This window comes from Prinia subflava, chromosome 11, assembly GCF_021018805.1.
Source record: "Prinia subflava isolate CZ2003 ecotype Zambia chromosome 11, Cam_Psub_1.2, whole genome shotgun sequence".
NCBI lineage: Eukaryota > Metazoa > Chordata > Aves > Passeriformes > Cisticolidae > Prinia > Prinia subflava.
In genome coordinates this window covers 16,297,240-16,313,781 of record NC_086257.1, presented here as the reverse complement: position 1 = coordinate 16,313,781, position 16,542 = coordinate 16,297,240, and the positions used below count along the sequence as shown (strand labels likewise).

Genomic DNA, 16,542 nt, shown 5'->3' with positions numbered 1-16,542 from the left:
GCAGGGAAAAAAAGTCCACCACCAACATATCCTCTTTCTCTAAAGTATCTGCATAGCTGGAGACTGTGACAAAGTGGCCATAGTGCCATAAGTATAGTGGCAAAGGCACTTTTGGAGCAGAAATGCTTTTAGAAGCAGAAATCTTCCCTAAAAGATTTTTCCCCCCAAGCAGAACCTTGCATAAGGATGACCCCTTTCCAAAAACAGTTCAAGAGACTGCAGGATCAGTGTATGATAAGAAGAACAGAAATAATGAGCAAAACCCTGGGCAAACGGAGCACCTTGAAAGCACAGGAGAAAAAGAGAAGTCTTGATGCAAGCAGAAAGCAGGAACAGAGACAGGAGGGCACGTGGCTGTACAGAATGGATGGTCTCAGTAGAGGGAAGGAGAAACACACACAACCTCAACATCAGAAGGCAAAAATACCTAATATTGAGGGAGCAGCCAAACAGATCCTGGTTCCTTCCTGAAATCCTGAAATAGCAGCTTTTGCAGGCTGTGTAAGAGTGCACCTCCTGAACTCATGGCAGGTCAGAGAAAGGAGTTCTGACCATTAACAGGAAAGTGAGGGCATTTAAAACAGCTTGAAGAGCAATGAGGAATAATACTTATCTTTGAAAATATTACCACATAGAAAAGAAAAGGAAGCATTTGTATTATCTCCTTATCTTTCTGTAGCAAATTTTCAAGAGGAACAAAATGTACCCATAGCATCATTGTTATTAAAAATCTTGGCTAGAATATGGAGCAGGAATTTTATCTTCTTCTGCTTTTCCTTTGACACTTCACTAAATTCCCCTGCTACAAAGTTAAGTACACATGAATGCTTGCCATGGCAAAAACAATAAGCACTCTTCATGATTTTGGCTTGTCTTTGTAAAACAGTGGTACACAACATTTTCTTAGTAAAATGTTCTGATGTAGTTTTACGATTAATGCTTATTTGAAAAACTTGAACAAGCGAAGTATTAAAAGAAGTTGTACCACTGAACCACTCTTACACTATAATTAAGTAATTTAAAATTTCACAGGAATAGTTCCATAGACACTAGAAACAACCCTAAGCTGCCTCTGCTGCTGAAAACTAACCCCAAAACTCTCTCCCCACTTAGGCAGAAGAGATTGAGCAGAACATAAATGAGGGAGACATACTGCAGTCATCTGAAAAGAAACCAGAGAACACTCAAGTAGGTAAAAACCAACCCTAGACTCAGAACATTAGTTTTAGTATTTGGTTTGGGGTTTTTTAAAGCATTTTGTTAGCATTTTTACAGATACAAATCTTACTGTCATCACAATAACAGAATTAACCATACTTACACAGCTATAACTACACAACCAGGTCATTGACCAGTATCTTAGATCAACAAAACAGTGTATTGCCATATTTTTATACAAGCTTGAACACATTATGTTTTGTCTTTCCCATTACAGAACATTTATTGTTCTATATGTAGCTTAAGTAGTATTGGCTTTTAAGACAGTTACTGTAAAAATCCCCAAAATTTATACTTACAGTTCCAGGCCTTGTGAAGTCAATGTTGTGTGCTACAGTTTGTTTCAAATGATTACTAAACAAGCAAGCACAAACACTTTGAAGATACTCTGGTGTAATCTAAAAATTAAGAAACAAAGTGAGAACAGGATTACATAAACCTTACACTTTCTACCAAGACAGTGTTTCTGTATTAAAGGCTGTTTTTTTAAAGAGTAAGGAATCACACACCTGAGGCTCACTGACACAGCACAAGGTATATACTGCAACTACCATTCTGTACAGAAATCTTAAAAACTGTAAATTCTCTTTACCTGGGAATTGTTATGCTATTCACAAAACTAGTGCTAAACACTTGCAGAGTCTAGGAGAAAACCAGATTTTGTCACACCTCTATTTCCATACAGATTTTTGTGAATGAAAAAGTTCAAAATCAAATCAAATTTAAAAATGAAGCAGTTTTGAGCTTGAAACAATGCTGATGTTTACCTAAAGAACAGAACTTACACAACTGTCTTGTACAACAGAGAGAATAAATATGAATTACACAGTACAGCACTTTGTTTTTCAGTGCAAAACATCTCAGTGGATTTTTTTTGTTTTGGGAAATTACACCACAGCAGAACAGCTTAATTTCAGGAGAGTTAGTACCTTCCCCAGAAGAGAGATGAGAGGACTGAGACTGTAGAAATGCAACTGGGGACAGTTCTTATATTCCCAGACCTTCAGCAGGACAATGAACCCCTTCAAATTCAGAACGTTTTGACTTCAATATCACTTTATTCAGTACCCAACTCCACTCTGGATTCAGAAATGACAGAATCCAGGATCCATAACGGAAGAGCTCCCTCAGCTGGACACACTTGGGAAGCATCAAACGAGGGCCCTGCACAAGGCTCACAAAGGGAACTGAACATCTACAACAGAAGAGAACCAGCGTCCCATTCCCAACCACACAGGGTAATTGGATATCGCCTGGAGAGCACAGAGGTGTGAAATGGGAGGCAGCAAATGAATGACTGTCATTTTATTGTTGAGCAGATACCTTTCCTAATCTGCTGTAAAGCACAATCCACCCTTACAGGTAAATTCTTCCCTGAAATAGTGAGGAGTGATCCCAGATGCAGAGAGGAAGGTACATATTGACTTTTCAGCAGGCAGCACAGGAAATGCTAGGCCATTCCTTTAAAAGCATCTAGAGGCCACTAACATCTTCCATAAGAACAGCATTCAGGTTACACAGAACTTATGCTCCCAGAGGAGCCAGCACAACACATGAAAAAGACAATCACTTTCATATAAAAATATTCCTAAGAAAGTTGTACCTTCTCCAGTCACACGCATACGGCTCATTTTACATGATGAGTAACTCATTCACTCCTATCTCCCTGTTCCCTTTATCAATTAAATTAACAAGTCCAGTTCAGCAGAACAGAGAGCAAAGCTCTTCCTCACCAAAATTTTGGATAAGAAGATTGTTTCCACTACCATGGAATTTAAAATAGACCTGACTGCAGTTCTAAATACACAACAATTGTTGATGGGATGGACTGTAGTCAGTAATCACTGAAATGGCCTCTAATCACTGCTGATCCCAAAGCTCGAAAGGGGACTCTCACAAGAGATCTGAGATGTCTTGTGAGATGGTGATAACACTTTCAAGATTTCTGAGCCAGCACAATTCAACCCACTTTTTGCATTTCTTTTATCCTCCTTCACCAGGGCAATGGGAGATCTGCTCAGCCAAAGTGCTGTGTTTCATTAGTAAAGAGCCACAGCTCTAACAGAAATGCTCATAACTACAAAGCTTAATTCACCCATTGGTCTCCATTTTCTGGGGGGTGTGGAAGCAAGTGCACATCTGGGTCATCTCTTACCATCTTGCCAGTGACTGTGGCTGCCAAAGAATCCACCAGCTCTGCAGTGACTCCAAGGAGATTATAGTAGTCCATCTGCAACTTTTGAAATCGTTTCAGATTGGTCATGTACCTGTGCTCACGCTGCACTAACTGTTGATGAAGATGTTGCATCATTTCTGTCAAGAGAATAATAATAAAAAAAAGAAATAGCATCACCTATTCAAGAACCTACAAGCATTTTTACTGCTCTGGAGGAACAATCTCAATTTCTGAGGTGTGGAATTTGGCTACAAGGATAATTTCACACTTCCAGCAAGATTCCATTTCATTGCAACACCTACGAGTATTTATTAAGCTTTAATTGTCCAGAGAACCAACTGCTTCACAGTTACAGTAGCAACACAGCTATAAGGCAGTAAACATCACTGAATAAATTTGTGAAGAGGATAATCCATTATTTAATGGTTGATGGTAAACTGTATCGCTTACTTTTAATATCCTCAGTTTCTGAAAATAAACTCAAATTTGTCTTTCATTTCTATCTGAATTATAAAAAAGTTACATTTCTGATACATTTTGTTCCTTCAGGTTCAATTACTTTAGAGACAAAAGCAAACTGAGTACCAGAATCTGTGTACTCCACCCCAGCCTCAGACCAAGCCAAACCAGCGTTCTGCATGGAACTGGGCAGGGAACCTGGAGCTGTGGTCCACACACCTCTGTGACCAGGCAAAACCATGAGGGGAGGCACAATAATTCTATTGTTACAGCTGATGTTGTGTATTTTGCTAGAACATTATGTTTTAAATTGGTTTGCTGAGAAGCCAGTACTGCTCTAGTGTTGTGACAATGGCATCAGGCCCATCTGCAAACAGATGCAATATTTACCAGAGGATATTTTGTTAAACAGTGGGAAGGAATCAGCTTGACTGTGGAGCTTCAGACTAAAGTAGGATTCCCTTTCACAGATTTAAATTTTTCTGGCTTAAAGTAAAGCATTCTAAACAACCCAATATGACACAGTTTACCTCACTGATGTTTAAAGCAGTAGGTGGCAAAACAGCCTATTTTTGCTTTCAGAAAATATAACAAAGTTATCTTTTTAATGGGATCTTCTAAAGAAAGTGTGCATTGGTGGACTTTAGCTATAAACCAGTTATAAACTGACAATCAGTATAAAACATGGAGTAATAGAAGGTATTTTTTCATACTTCTACAAGTTAAGAGCATAAAAAACCAACAAGGCAAGTATTTTACTCTCAAAGTAAAAGTATTCACTCCCCTCTAAGGATGCTGCTTTCTGAGAACCATTCATGAACCACAGCATTCTGCACCTGCAGGGTTTGTGAAGGACACCTCACACCAAGCTGCAAATCAAGCCACCCTAATATTTCTCACACTTCCTAGGAGGGAGCTAGACCTGATGTGAAATAACAACAGAAGCTGTGACAAGCCACAGATCCTGTTCAAATCCAGTAAAATGCACTTTAAAAAAATCTCAGACCAGTAAACAAAACACCACTAGAATACTTAAATTAAACAACTCTGCTGAAACTACTAAGCTTTTTACAATTCTGTAAGCTGTTAAAATCATCTCAACTCCAATCAATATTAACTTAAAAATCAGAAGAGTTAAGATAACGTCCAAAGACAACCAAATTATTCAGCCTTGATAATAATTCAATTCTGATTTTGTTTTTATTTCACAGCCATTTCTGTTAAGCAGCTACCACAGCTTTAATATGATACAGCTTCATAACAAGAATATTTTTCTAAACTAAAAATTATTCTGAGAGCAACCATTGCACAAAAGTAGCTACTCCAGCACTTTATTCTGTTGCCTAGATCAGGAAATGGGAATTTTTTTTATTTAACTGTGACACAACACATTCAATTCAAAAATTTCCAGTGGACGTATCTAGAGCGTGACTTTCACTCAGAGGAAAGTTGGAAGCACCAAATCACAAAGCATAAACCCTCTCAGATTTTACTTACTTTTCATAGCCCAGTGGGTAAAATTTCCAGTGATGAAAATATGTTTTCCAAATGCAGTCAGCAGGAAAAAACTACATAACCAAAACTCAATGGCACTCATGAACACTAGTCTTGGAAATTCAGAAACAGGGTCCAATTTTACCCCTTGGCTCTTAAATCTAGGGATTATCAAAAATAAACTGAGAAAAGGGTGTCTGAGAGGAATCTCCAAGTCTTGGCATATCTTGCATTTTTTATATCACTGTCTTCTCACACATAAGTAATTTATTGAAAAGGGGAAAGTCTTTCATGACAGCTTCTGTTGCTGGAAGAGGAGGAAGCTCTCATCCCTGGCAAGAAGAGCTGGTCCTGTGCTGCCCCATCCCCTGCTTGCATTCCTGCCACATCCCTATAACAGGGAATTACCAGCCCAGGTAAAAACTAGTATTAAAATCCTTGTTTAAAACAGGAAATCATCACCATCCCAGTCCAGATTTGGTAAAAGGAAATGGGACCTTTCAGGGGCATTTCAGCTGCCATTTATGTCACCTTGCAATAGTGATGAAACTGTATCATTACAGGAATCAGAGTAACACCGTGGCTTCTCTCTTTCCCAGACACAACTCCCAGCACTGACAAATGCTTTGCACATAAGATAAGCTTATGGAGGAGGGAAAAAAAACCCTAGACCAAATACCTACCAGAAACATTATTCTTATGAGGAGGAAGAGAGAAAAAAATACAGCACAGAGGACTAATCTCCTGGTGTAGGAAGATACAAGATACAGTAAAGCTTGTGACTCTGCCAAATGAATTTGCTGGCACTAGGCATCATCTGTACTGCATGTTTCTACCAGAATTCTTGCCTGCTCTCTCATGTGTGCAATTGCCAAGTCTTCTAACTCCAGCTCCTACAAGCAGCCAAAGAGTTACACACATGCACTTAATTCCATGATAACCTTTTCTCTCCAAGTGAGAGATTGGTTGTTTTCCTTTACAACTTACCTACCCCTGGAATACACTTCCTGAACCTGTGCTTGCTCTCTTTGTATCTCATCTCAGCCCACCTTCACACACTTGTCCAGAAGCATTGACTCCAGGCAGCTGAGCTCCTGCACACAGGGAAGCAGAGCTCTGAGCAGAGGAGCTGCAGGTCTCAGGAGCTGCTCTTGGACACCAAATCTTGCTCTTAGGAGAAGCAGGAGTCTCCTTCTTGCTTAATAAAAATTACTATCCATACTCTAAACCGACATTTTTTCACATAAAAAGTCATTTAGACTTTAGCAAATCTTCACAGACAGGTAGGTCACACTTCTCTAGTGCAGGAGCCTGACACTCTTCCTCCACCCTCCCCCTCCCCAAAACGGTGCAAGGGTGGCTGTGAACTCAACTAGAGATTTGTAATGAGGCAGTGAAGGGAACAGCAGCTGAACACACTTCCAAATACTTTATTCCCTCAGTTCCTGCTAGCAGAGAGGACACAAAGAAGGTCTGAAGCTCTCTGTGCAAGATGCCAACCATTCTGCAATTTTTTCCTTTCCAGCCAAACTGAAAACATATGGGAGAACTGTAAGTTAAGCACAACTGCCACACTAATAGCTTTGGAAGTCATACAGGAACTGAATTTTTTTAGCAAATGGGTAAAAAGCCAGAGTGTAGCAGGTAAATCAGGCAAGGTAAACACACTGAAAACTCCAGGACACCCTCAAAAGCATTTATACCACCCCACCCGAACTTGAAGTACTTCAGCATGTCAGACTGATGACTGGCAACTATTTACAAAAGGCTGTTTTAAGGACTCTGCCTTACTGCTCTTCATTCATGTGTTGCCTATAAATTTTCTTTGCATTTCCCCTTCACTGATAAAGTAAATATTCTCCAGCAGCGAGTAAGTGCTGTGGATCCCATGTGATGTGAGCAGGATACTGCATAAATAACCTCTTGGAAATCTTCATACGAGACAGTCCTCAAGTAACCTTTATGAAAGATCCAAACTGACTCAATCACCAAGGCACGTAACAGGTCTCCAAATTAAGGCTGACCTGCATGAACTGAATTCCATGACAGTCCCTGTACAAAGCACAGAACCTAAACAAATTAAAAATAATTAGGCCCAAATAAGTCAGGTCCAATTGCATAGTTTTTTCTTTTTCATAAGAGCATGGGATTATTACCTTCAGGAAAGTCCTCCACAAGGAAAAAGTGTAATTTCCAGAAAATAGAAATCCAAAAGACCTTTCTATTATTCAGTGAAAGTCTAATGCAATAAACACAAATAAACAAAACATAATAAACAAAACACAAAACAACAAAGAAAATACATGGAACTCACACTAGGAGAAAACCTAACTTTCTGCTTAATTGAATCTACAAAAAGTAAATCCTCAGGGTAAACCTACAGATTAAAATAACTCAAGAGAAAAAGTAATTTTAAGAATTCAACTGGTCTCATGTAGATCCCTAACTAGAAAGAGTATGCAGAAAGTCAAGTGAAAAAATTAATGCAAGGTAGTAGGAAACCTAAGTTCTATTTATTGAATTGATTTTTAAAAGGCACATATTTCAAGTGTTACCAGCATCTAACAGGATTCTGTGCTGATATTATTATTTCTAAAGGGCCCCAAGTCACACACACTTTTTATTAAAGTGTGTATAAGCAGCTTACCTCAAAATGCAACACATCAGCCAATCACACTTAAATGAACACATTCTTATTCAGGAGATACTAATATGCTAATACCAATATTGGAGGTATTATTTAAACAAAGTGAGTAAAGAGGAACAAAAATCAACTTTGTCTAAGATCATAAGAGAGTTGTCAGAACAACGGATTGAGACATAAAACCTGGAAACAAGGGAAAGGAATCTGAGGCAACTTACTTTCATCAGAATTTGAAAAGGAGAGCTGCTATGCACTTTGTATAGAGTCCCCCACTTGTTTTTACCATGTTTCAAGACAGAATAGATGTTTAATACAAATCCCACTACTAGGCCCTTTCCCATTTCCATATAGTCCATATTTATTGATACTTATTGACTGCTTGAACCTTACTGAAAAGCTACCAACAGCTATCACCAAAACTGGGGTCTGGATTTCCAAGGACTTTCTGCCATGTGTCACTGGTTTCCCCATCCCTGCAGGTGAATCTCCCACTACTGTCACAGTCCCTGACAATTTTATAGAACATCCTTACCACAGCCCAGTATTTACCTTTGTTGCACTGTCCACTATCCTTCTGTTGCAAGGGTAAGAGCAGCTCAGGAAAATGTGCTTCTTTTCAGTGTTTGTTCCAGAGACTCAGAATGAGAAGCTCAATCAAGCCAGATACTCCTACTGCCCCAGCCAGTGCCTGATACTCCTCAGAACACACAAATCAACAATAAATACATGAAAATCTCATAAGTGCACAATTCACAATGTTGCCTAGGGACTTGAGGTCTTCTGCTGACCTATGAGTGAAAATAATTTCTAGAACCCTAAAAGCCCTGGAAAACTTTCAGCTAGCCCCTGAAATGGCTAATTTAAAAAACTATCAGGTTTAAAAATGCTAAGGAAGAAGTCAGGTCAGGTTGGTGCCTTTGGGTATCCTATATTTGTACATGGAAACAAAGAATGATCACACGACAAACATGTAGGTTCATATGGATCTGTACATGGTTTTTATATGACTTTGTCAAAAGCTTATTTTTGAATGTGGAATATAAGCAATGTTTCCTATCATAAAAACACTGAACTGCAATGTCATTGCAATTCTGCACTAAATCTGCCTCTTTTCAGTATTTCTGATTATCTGCAAAGTGTTTTCTTAGAAGGATACAAATATAGTGAGAAGCCGAGGAGTCTGTCTGGCTTTCAGAGTCAGAGACAGGAACTTTTCCAATCTTGTCCTTAAATCCAATGTCCAAGAATCCTTGAAAAGAAAAACAAATAATGACAGTTGTTCACCAAATATGTACACTCTGCAGAAAGTACTGCTTGGATCACAGCAACTTCCCACTAGTAAACAAGGCAGCCAGCGCTGGATTGAAAAGATTTTCCCTTCACTGTTACTGAAGTGAGTGTATTTGCTCTCTCCCCATAAAAGCATAAAAAGTCAGAGGAGAGTTCAGTACTATTCCTAGACAAGAGTTCTAGAAACACAATGTAGCTTTATTTAAAGTACAAAACTATCACACAGTGTTGGTGCCCTGTATGCATATGCAACAATTGCCTCAAAAGTAAAAGCACCTTTAAAAGACAAGCAACATGAGAAGAAGACAAAAAAATTATTTCCACATGTATTAAATAGAGTACAAAGTTTGTGATTTTGCACTGCTCGATTTTCATCCTTTGCTCCTAACAAGATCTGGGAATTGTAAGTCTTGTCAATAACTACTGCAAGCATCATGACATGACACTGGTACAATGTTTCTAAAATGAGAATTTGGAGAAAAACAGCTCATGCAGGAAAAACAGATCAGCAGAACAGACAAAAAACATTAACTGGAATGCTGTCCTCTGCCTGACGTAGTGTCTCATACACACAAGGAAATAACAGTTAAGGAAAAAAGGCAAACTCCACCTAGGAATCCACCAAATACTCATGTCTTTTATTTCAAGCCTTCAGTGAAGCTGGTTTCTGCTTGAGGAAAAGCCAGCCGACAAAAAAAGTGCTGTGTCTTCCAACAAGTAGCAGGAGCTCCCTAAATTTACTGCTGTATACATATATGTTGCAAGCAGTTCTCACAGCTCAGATTTGCCCTTATTTCACCATGCTGGAGAGTGCACAGAATTTACTTGTTGCCTTTACCAGCTCATAGCCAGCCAGTGGTGTAGCACAGCCTGCTGTATATTACCAAAGGAACCCTGTCTCCTACAGAGAGGGGCGCATATGATTTTTCAAGATGTATTATTACACAAACGGACAGGAACTCCAGCTATATAAAGCATCAGATGCCTGAGAAAAATACATGCCATAAGAACTCTGCTTAGTAAACTGGTGACTCACTGCTGCTCTTTCTCAAACATAAAACAATCTGTGTTTCAACATTAACATGGAATGAGTGGAACAATTCCCACAAGAAAATATGAGTGAGTGTGGACTAAGAGCTTGGACACTGGGTTACTCAGAATAAACCTGAGGATCTCATCTTAGATAAGGCATTAAAAAAATGCTGCTAAGTATAATTTTTAAAAAAGTAGTCATATTCCATCTCTGAGGTCAACCAGTCTATCTCATTATTTATAGCTAGTCCCGAAGGAAAATGACAGGATATGCCTTTTTTTGGTGTTTAACTGGAGCTCCTCATCAGCTGGTACACCCAAAGTCAGCCCTAGGACAAGTATCACTTAAGCTTTGATTTGGTATCAAAAGCAGTGTGGCAGCAATGCAGGCTGAAGACATCTCCCTGCACCAGAGTGGCTGCCCACAGCTGCTCAGCCAGGCCAGCACAACTGTCCACACGGTCAGGGAAGCGGAAAATAACTCTAAAAAATACTGTACATGCTTTACAAACAGATTTGTGTAGGTATGTGTAAGTGGGAGCTGTTTACACACATATCCACAGGCAAGAGAGCAATTCCTTGATCCAGTCCAAGTCAATCAGACTTGGCACAATCAGACATTTCCAGCACAACAGAGAAAATGCAGGGCAGTTTTACACTGCAGGAGGAAGCCACCAGCAGGGGAAATGGTGGCTGTACCTTCCCCACAGCAATTACCAGCAATACTTTGGAACATCAAACCACAGCTCTGGAAGTCTCCCAACACCCCCCTTGAGGGTGTTCATTGTAAATCATCATAAAATAATCTCTGTAATACAGACACTTACCTGGAAAAGTTCCTTAAATGAGGGATGTACCATGGGATTGGGAACAAAAGGCAAAGCATAGAAGGGAAGAAACTCTGTAGTCTGGCTCAGTGCAGCTCCTTTTGTTTCCAGGTATGCCTTGAAATAAGAAATCCTTTCCTCAAGTTCAGCTTTGTCCTAGGAAATAAAGCAACAGATTTAATTTAGAAAACGACCATTCTGAATGCCCTGTAAAGCTGGCAAATAAAAGAAGAGACCCAAGTGTATCAATACCAAGTTTCAAAATTCTGGAATATTTGTTATCTAAAAACCAGTCTTCATTTAACTAGAAAACATACTGTATGTTTTCACCAGTCATAAAGGAAAACATAAACCAATACTGTTTTTTCTGTCATCCAGGTCAAAACAAAGAAGAGACAGACAATTGTTTTTTGCATGTAAATTACTCCTGTTCACTTCAGGCTAGATTTTTACAGAAAAATGCCATTGCTACACTCAAGGCAGAGAGAAAACACCTGCTTTAGACATGCTTTACTTCAGTAGTAAGTGCAGAAACAAAAAAAATCCACTTGCACAGTAGTGGGAAGTGGAGGTGGCACACAGAACAGAACAAAAGCTCCTTAGAGGCTGGAAAACAGACTGCAGGCATGCAAATACTCCTGCAGCAGCTGACAGGTAAAGGCCAGGAGCTATTAAACCCTGGCTGATCTGGCTGAGTCCAGGCTACTTAAACATCTTCTCATCACAGAAGTCCCATGTAACAGAGATTTTATTTTGTAATATCTTGGGATTTATAATTCTCAGCATGATATATTGAGCTCGTCAAAACTGAGGTTTCCCATTTAATCAGAAATTATTATATTTCAACTCACAGCTTCAGTCCAAACTCAGAGCAAAATAAGTGTTTTAAGAATCTGCTATGATCTACAATTACAAGTGTGGAAGTATTGCCATTTTGGTATTTTCTGAGTTGAAATACTTCAGGAACTTTGGGATTAGGACAGCTCCAACTTCCATCTCTGTACTCCACAATACAAATGATCTGGCTGAATGAAAATGCAGACTGTGGCCAAAAGTGGATACGTATTCCTGGAATGATTCTCAGAAAGTATCCCATCCTCATCCATACTAAAGACAAATACACGAAGTAAAACAAACAACAGCAATCTGAGGTTTGAATTGTGAACTAAACTTACAGGCTTTCCCACAGTTTGTTTCAAGAGGAAGATGGCAAAATAGATGTGGAGATAGAACTCCAGATTCTGAGCAACTGGATCACTGTCATGGACTGAAGACAAAACATGCTCCTCCCAGAGCTGGAAGAAAACTTTCTGATCACCATCTTCAAATGCCCTAAGTATTCCTTCCTGTGAAAGGGAAAAACATCAAGTGAAATCCCAAACTCAGAAGAGCCAGATTTTCTCAGCAGTAGGTTAGTGAATGAAGAATTCCAGTGCCATCTGAACACTTCCAATTAAAAGTTTTATTCTAAAATCTCCCACCATTCAATGACCACCCAAATATTCTTTCTTCACATATCTTTAATATCTTTGAGCCTGAATCAGTCATCAGTACAAGAAACAAAGTCTAAATTTGCAAGCATATCAGTAAAACCTTAAAGTAGTGTAAATCAAAACTAGTGACTTGAGCTCAAAATGACTGCAGTTCTGAAAAAAAAAAACACCCCAAACTTGAAGTTTTCTGTGCTGGAAGAAGACTGCCAGGAGACTTCCCTAAATAATCAAGAATCTGTGCAGACAGTTCACTGTTGTAATAACTCACAGGGTGGTTAGTGGCCTCTGTGTTCATTATTACTCAAAGTAAATGTAAATGATGCATTACCTGAACAGGTGACGAATCTTCTGAGGAAACATCTGCTGGTTTAGGTAGTGGCTTCCCTTTTATTTTACATTCCTTTTTAAGTACTTTCACTGTTTCTTGAAATCCGCCAAAATCCAAATACTACAAGATAAAAACACAGAGGAATGATATCTGCTTCAATAAATGATGAATCCTTTTTTCAGGTGATAAATATTTCAGTGAATGATCCATGAAATGCCAGTTTTTCTGCAGGATGGTCCATAAATGCCAAAGACCACAAAGTGATAAACCAAGAACTGATACCTCGTGGTAGGAAAATACTGTCTCTCAATTTCCTCCTGCAGCCTAGAGACAACTGAGACACCCACTCTGAAAGAATGATGCCTCTTGGTTTAGCCAGTAACTTCATTCAACCAAAAAAGAAAATTTATTGCTGGCATTTAATGGACATTGAGCCTTTTGAACCCACAGAGTATGATAGGAGTCAGCACGATTTCAGATTGTAGCAACACTTAGCCAGATAAATAACTCCAGAATTTGGACCTCATTTACAATGTCTGGCTCTGAGTGCAAAAACTGAGAAATCTTGCCTTGCAAGAATCATTTCAATAAAAAAAAGAGAAAAAATAGAAAAGTAATAAAAAGAGAAAACCAACCTCTTTCACTAGTCCAAGTAACTCTGCTTCGTAGGCTAAAACATCACCCATTGCTAAGGGCTGCTGCTACTTCTCATCGCTGATGAAGCTGGAAAATGGCAAAGAAGGGACTGTTAGTGCACAGCACAAGGCTCACACAGCACAGCCCATCAGCCACGGCACCTCCACAGGGCGTGAGGAGACACACACACACACACAGACACACAGACACACACAGAGACACAAACAGGCACCACGGTCTGCCTGCCCCACTCTCACCTGCACCACATCCCACTGCCTCACATCCTCCACCCCAGTCCCACCTCTCCCACACTCCCACCCGCTCCGATCCCCCCGTCCCTCAATTCCCCGTGCCCCAAGCCCCCTTCTTCCCACGCCCCCGGCCCCATTACCCCTGTCCCCCATTCCCCCCTCTCCCAATCCCCTCATCCCCCACTCCCACCCGTCCCAATCCCCTCCTGTTCTCCATTCCCTCCTGTCCCCCATTCCCAGGTGTCCCAATCTCCCCCGTCCCCCATTCCCACCCGTGCCAGTTCCCCCGGCCCCCATTCCCACGTGTCCCAATCTCCCCCGTTCTCCATTCTCATACTCCCTCCAGTCCCCCGTTCCCTCCAGTCCCCCATTCTCTCCCGTCCCCCATTCCCTCCCGTCCCCCGTTCCCTCCAGTCCCCCGTTCCCACCTGTCCCAATCTCCCCCGTTCTCCATTCTCACACTCCCTCCAGTCCCCCGTTCCCTCCTGTCCCCCATTCCCACCTGTCCCAATCTCCCCCGTTCTCCATTCTCACACTCCCTCCTGTCCCCCATTCCCACCTGTCCCCTTCTCCCCTCAGTCGCCGCCGGTGTCGCCCCGGCAACCGCGGCCCCGCCCCCGCGCGCGTCCAGCGCACGTGACCGCTCTCAGCCAATCGCCGCCCGGAGCCGGCGGTCACGTGGCGGGGCAGTCACGTGCCCGCGGCTGTCGGGCGGACAGCGCCGCCTGTCGTGCGGCGGGCGGGGCTGCGGCGCGGGGTCCCGCGGCCTGAGGGGGCTCCGGGGGGATCTGGGGTCCGTTCGGGTTTTGAAATGGCGAAAGACCTTAACAGGAGCTCTTGTGCCCCCGCTCCGCCTTCTCGCTTGGAAGTTTCGTTTGAAAGAGATGTCGGGCTGGGAGGGTGGAGCTTTGCACGGCGGGAGGAGGCTGAACGCCGGCCTTGGCGCGGTGGGATGAGCCATGCCAGGACCGCACGTGTCTGACAAGGCCTTACCTGATGGAAACCCCATCAAAGGGAAGGGGAGGATTGGCCAAGCCCCGTACCGAGTGTTTGTCCCTTTTTCAATTAACAGCAGTAATGAAGTTCTTCCCATTAACATCAGGTTTCCAGCAAACGTTAGCTCCCCGCTGTAAAACAACATTGTATGGTCAGGTATGTCCTGCCCAGGGACTGGGTCCCGCTTCCTACGGTCTTGTGTTCCACCAGAGAGACCCATTCTTCTGCATCTCCCACAACCAGACGCAGTGCAGCACCATCTTTGCTCCTTTAAAAGCTGGAATTTATAGGATTTCCAATTTCCAGTGGAATTTCCCTGTGTTCCCTCTGACCTGCTTTGTTTTGGTGATGAGGCATTGCTTGTAGCCAAAGAAAGGGATTTACAGAGTCTCATTTTTCAGGCTGCTGTGCATCCAGCTGGCTTTCTCCTCTGAGAAGCCAGACAGAACTGACATCGTGCCCTGGCAGGATGGTGGGAAGGGCTGTGTGGGATCTGGGCTTTGCTTGATCATATTTTTTGGTTCTTTTTCTCTTCACATTCTTGCAGAATTTCTATTCAAGTGAGCAGGCAAGGCCGCTATGCCTTGTGTCATGCTTCTTGGGGAGGGATCCTTTTCAGGGAGGTGCTGCCCAAGGAAGGGAACTTCCACTGCTGGCCAGCACCTGGGCTGATGCGAGGCCTGTGCCTCAAACCTGAAAAGCAGGACTCCACTGTCCTGTGTAGCCAAAGAAGGACATTCATCATCACCTAGGGCATCATCCCAGCTTCACAGTTTGGATTTTCTTTGAGGCAGGTATCACTCCCATCTCTGCCAGGAGTTGAGCATTCCTGGGGCTGGGCCACTGGCTCTGCCAGTTGCAGATCCCAGACTGGATCATAACCTGTTACTTGTTTTGAAAGAAGGCTGTTCTCTGTGCCCAAGTGGAAGATTTTGCATGAAATTTCTTCTTGCAGTAGCCTTTCCAAATGGTTGCATTAAAAACAAAAGCAAGCAGGGAAGAGAGGAATGTTTTACAAATCTTAAATATCCTGTTATTTTCTGTGCCATACTTCAGCTCTTAATTGCCAAAAATATTTTGGTTTGGATTTTCAGTTAATACCTTGAAGGAGCTTCGAGGCAATAAATAAATAGGAAGTTACTTGAGATTTTAGTTGATAGCACGTTGTTGGTTGAGTTGGAGCACAGACTTGCTCTTACTGGGACTAGCTGGGCGTAGAGTGGTTTGCTTGGACCAGTGTCCTGTGCTGAGGCAGCTGAGATGCTGCTCACACTCTGAATTACACAGCAACGCTTCCCCAGGGCTGTCTGCACAGAAAACAGGCAAGGGAATTGCATAACCTCTCTGCTCTCCCTAGCATCAGGCTGCCATAAAGCTGCTTGGTCTCCACTGGATGGATGCTGAGCCTCAGGTTTCAGCTCTCCTCTGCCTCTCCCAGGATTCAGTGAGCTTGTGTCAGGTTATTTACATTGCACCGTTCTTCAGTAATTTCCTGTCCTAGTCCTGACCAGTAGAGACACAACAGAGGCTTTGAATTTGTGTCCTGGGATGCATGAAGGAAGTGCAGGGTGAACTCAGTTGTCTTTAAGATCCAGAAACCTCTTGGCCTGCTCAGTGCAGGGCAGAGAGGGAGGAGGGACTGGCGGATCCCCAAAAAGCTCCTTTCAGCTCCACTACAAAACAGTGAAGGAGGCTCCC

General features: G+C 41.9%; 1 protein-coding gene across 1 annotated transcript in view; it reads right to left on the bottom strand.

Moving 5' to 3' along the window:
* The window catches only part of ARMC9 (armadillo repeat containing 9), a 54,301-nt gene extending 39,793 nt beyond the window's left edge, over positions 1 to 14,508 (bottom strand). The window contains 9 exon segments of the mRNA XM_063408049.1: positions 1,518 to 1,616; positions 3,374 to 3,531; positions 8,541 to 8,565; positions 9,148 to 9,240; positions 11,141 to 11,296; positions 12,316 to 12,486; positions 12,962 to 13,081; positions 13,597 to 13,684; positions 14,408 to 14,508. Coding sequence (XP_063264119.1) covers positions 1,518 to 1,616; positions 3,374 to 3,531; positions 8,541 to 8,565; positions 9,148 to 9,240; positions 11,141 to 11,296; positions 12,316 to 12,486; positions 12,962 to 13,081; positions 13,597 to 13,647 — 873 coding nt within the window. The 5' untranslated portion in view covers positions 13,648 to 13,684; positions 14,408 to 14,508.
* Between the last annotated feature and the right edge of the window lie 2,034 nt (positions 14,509 to 16,542).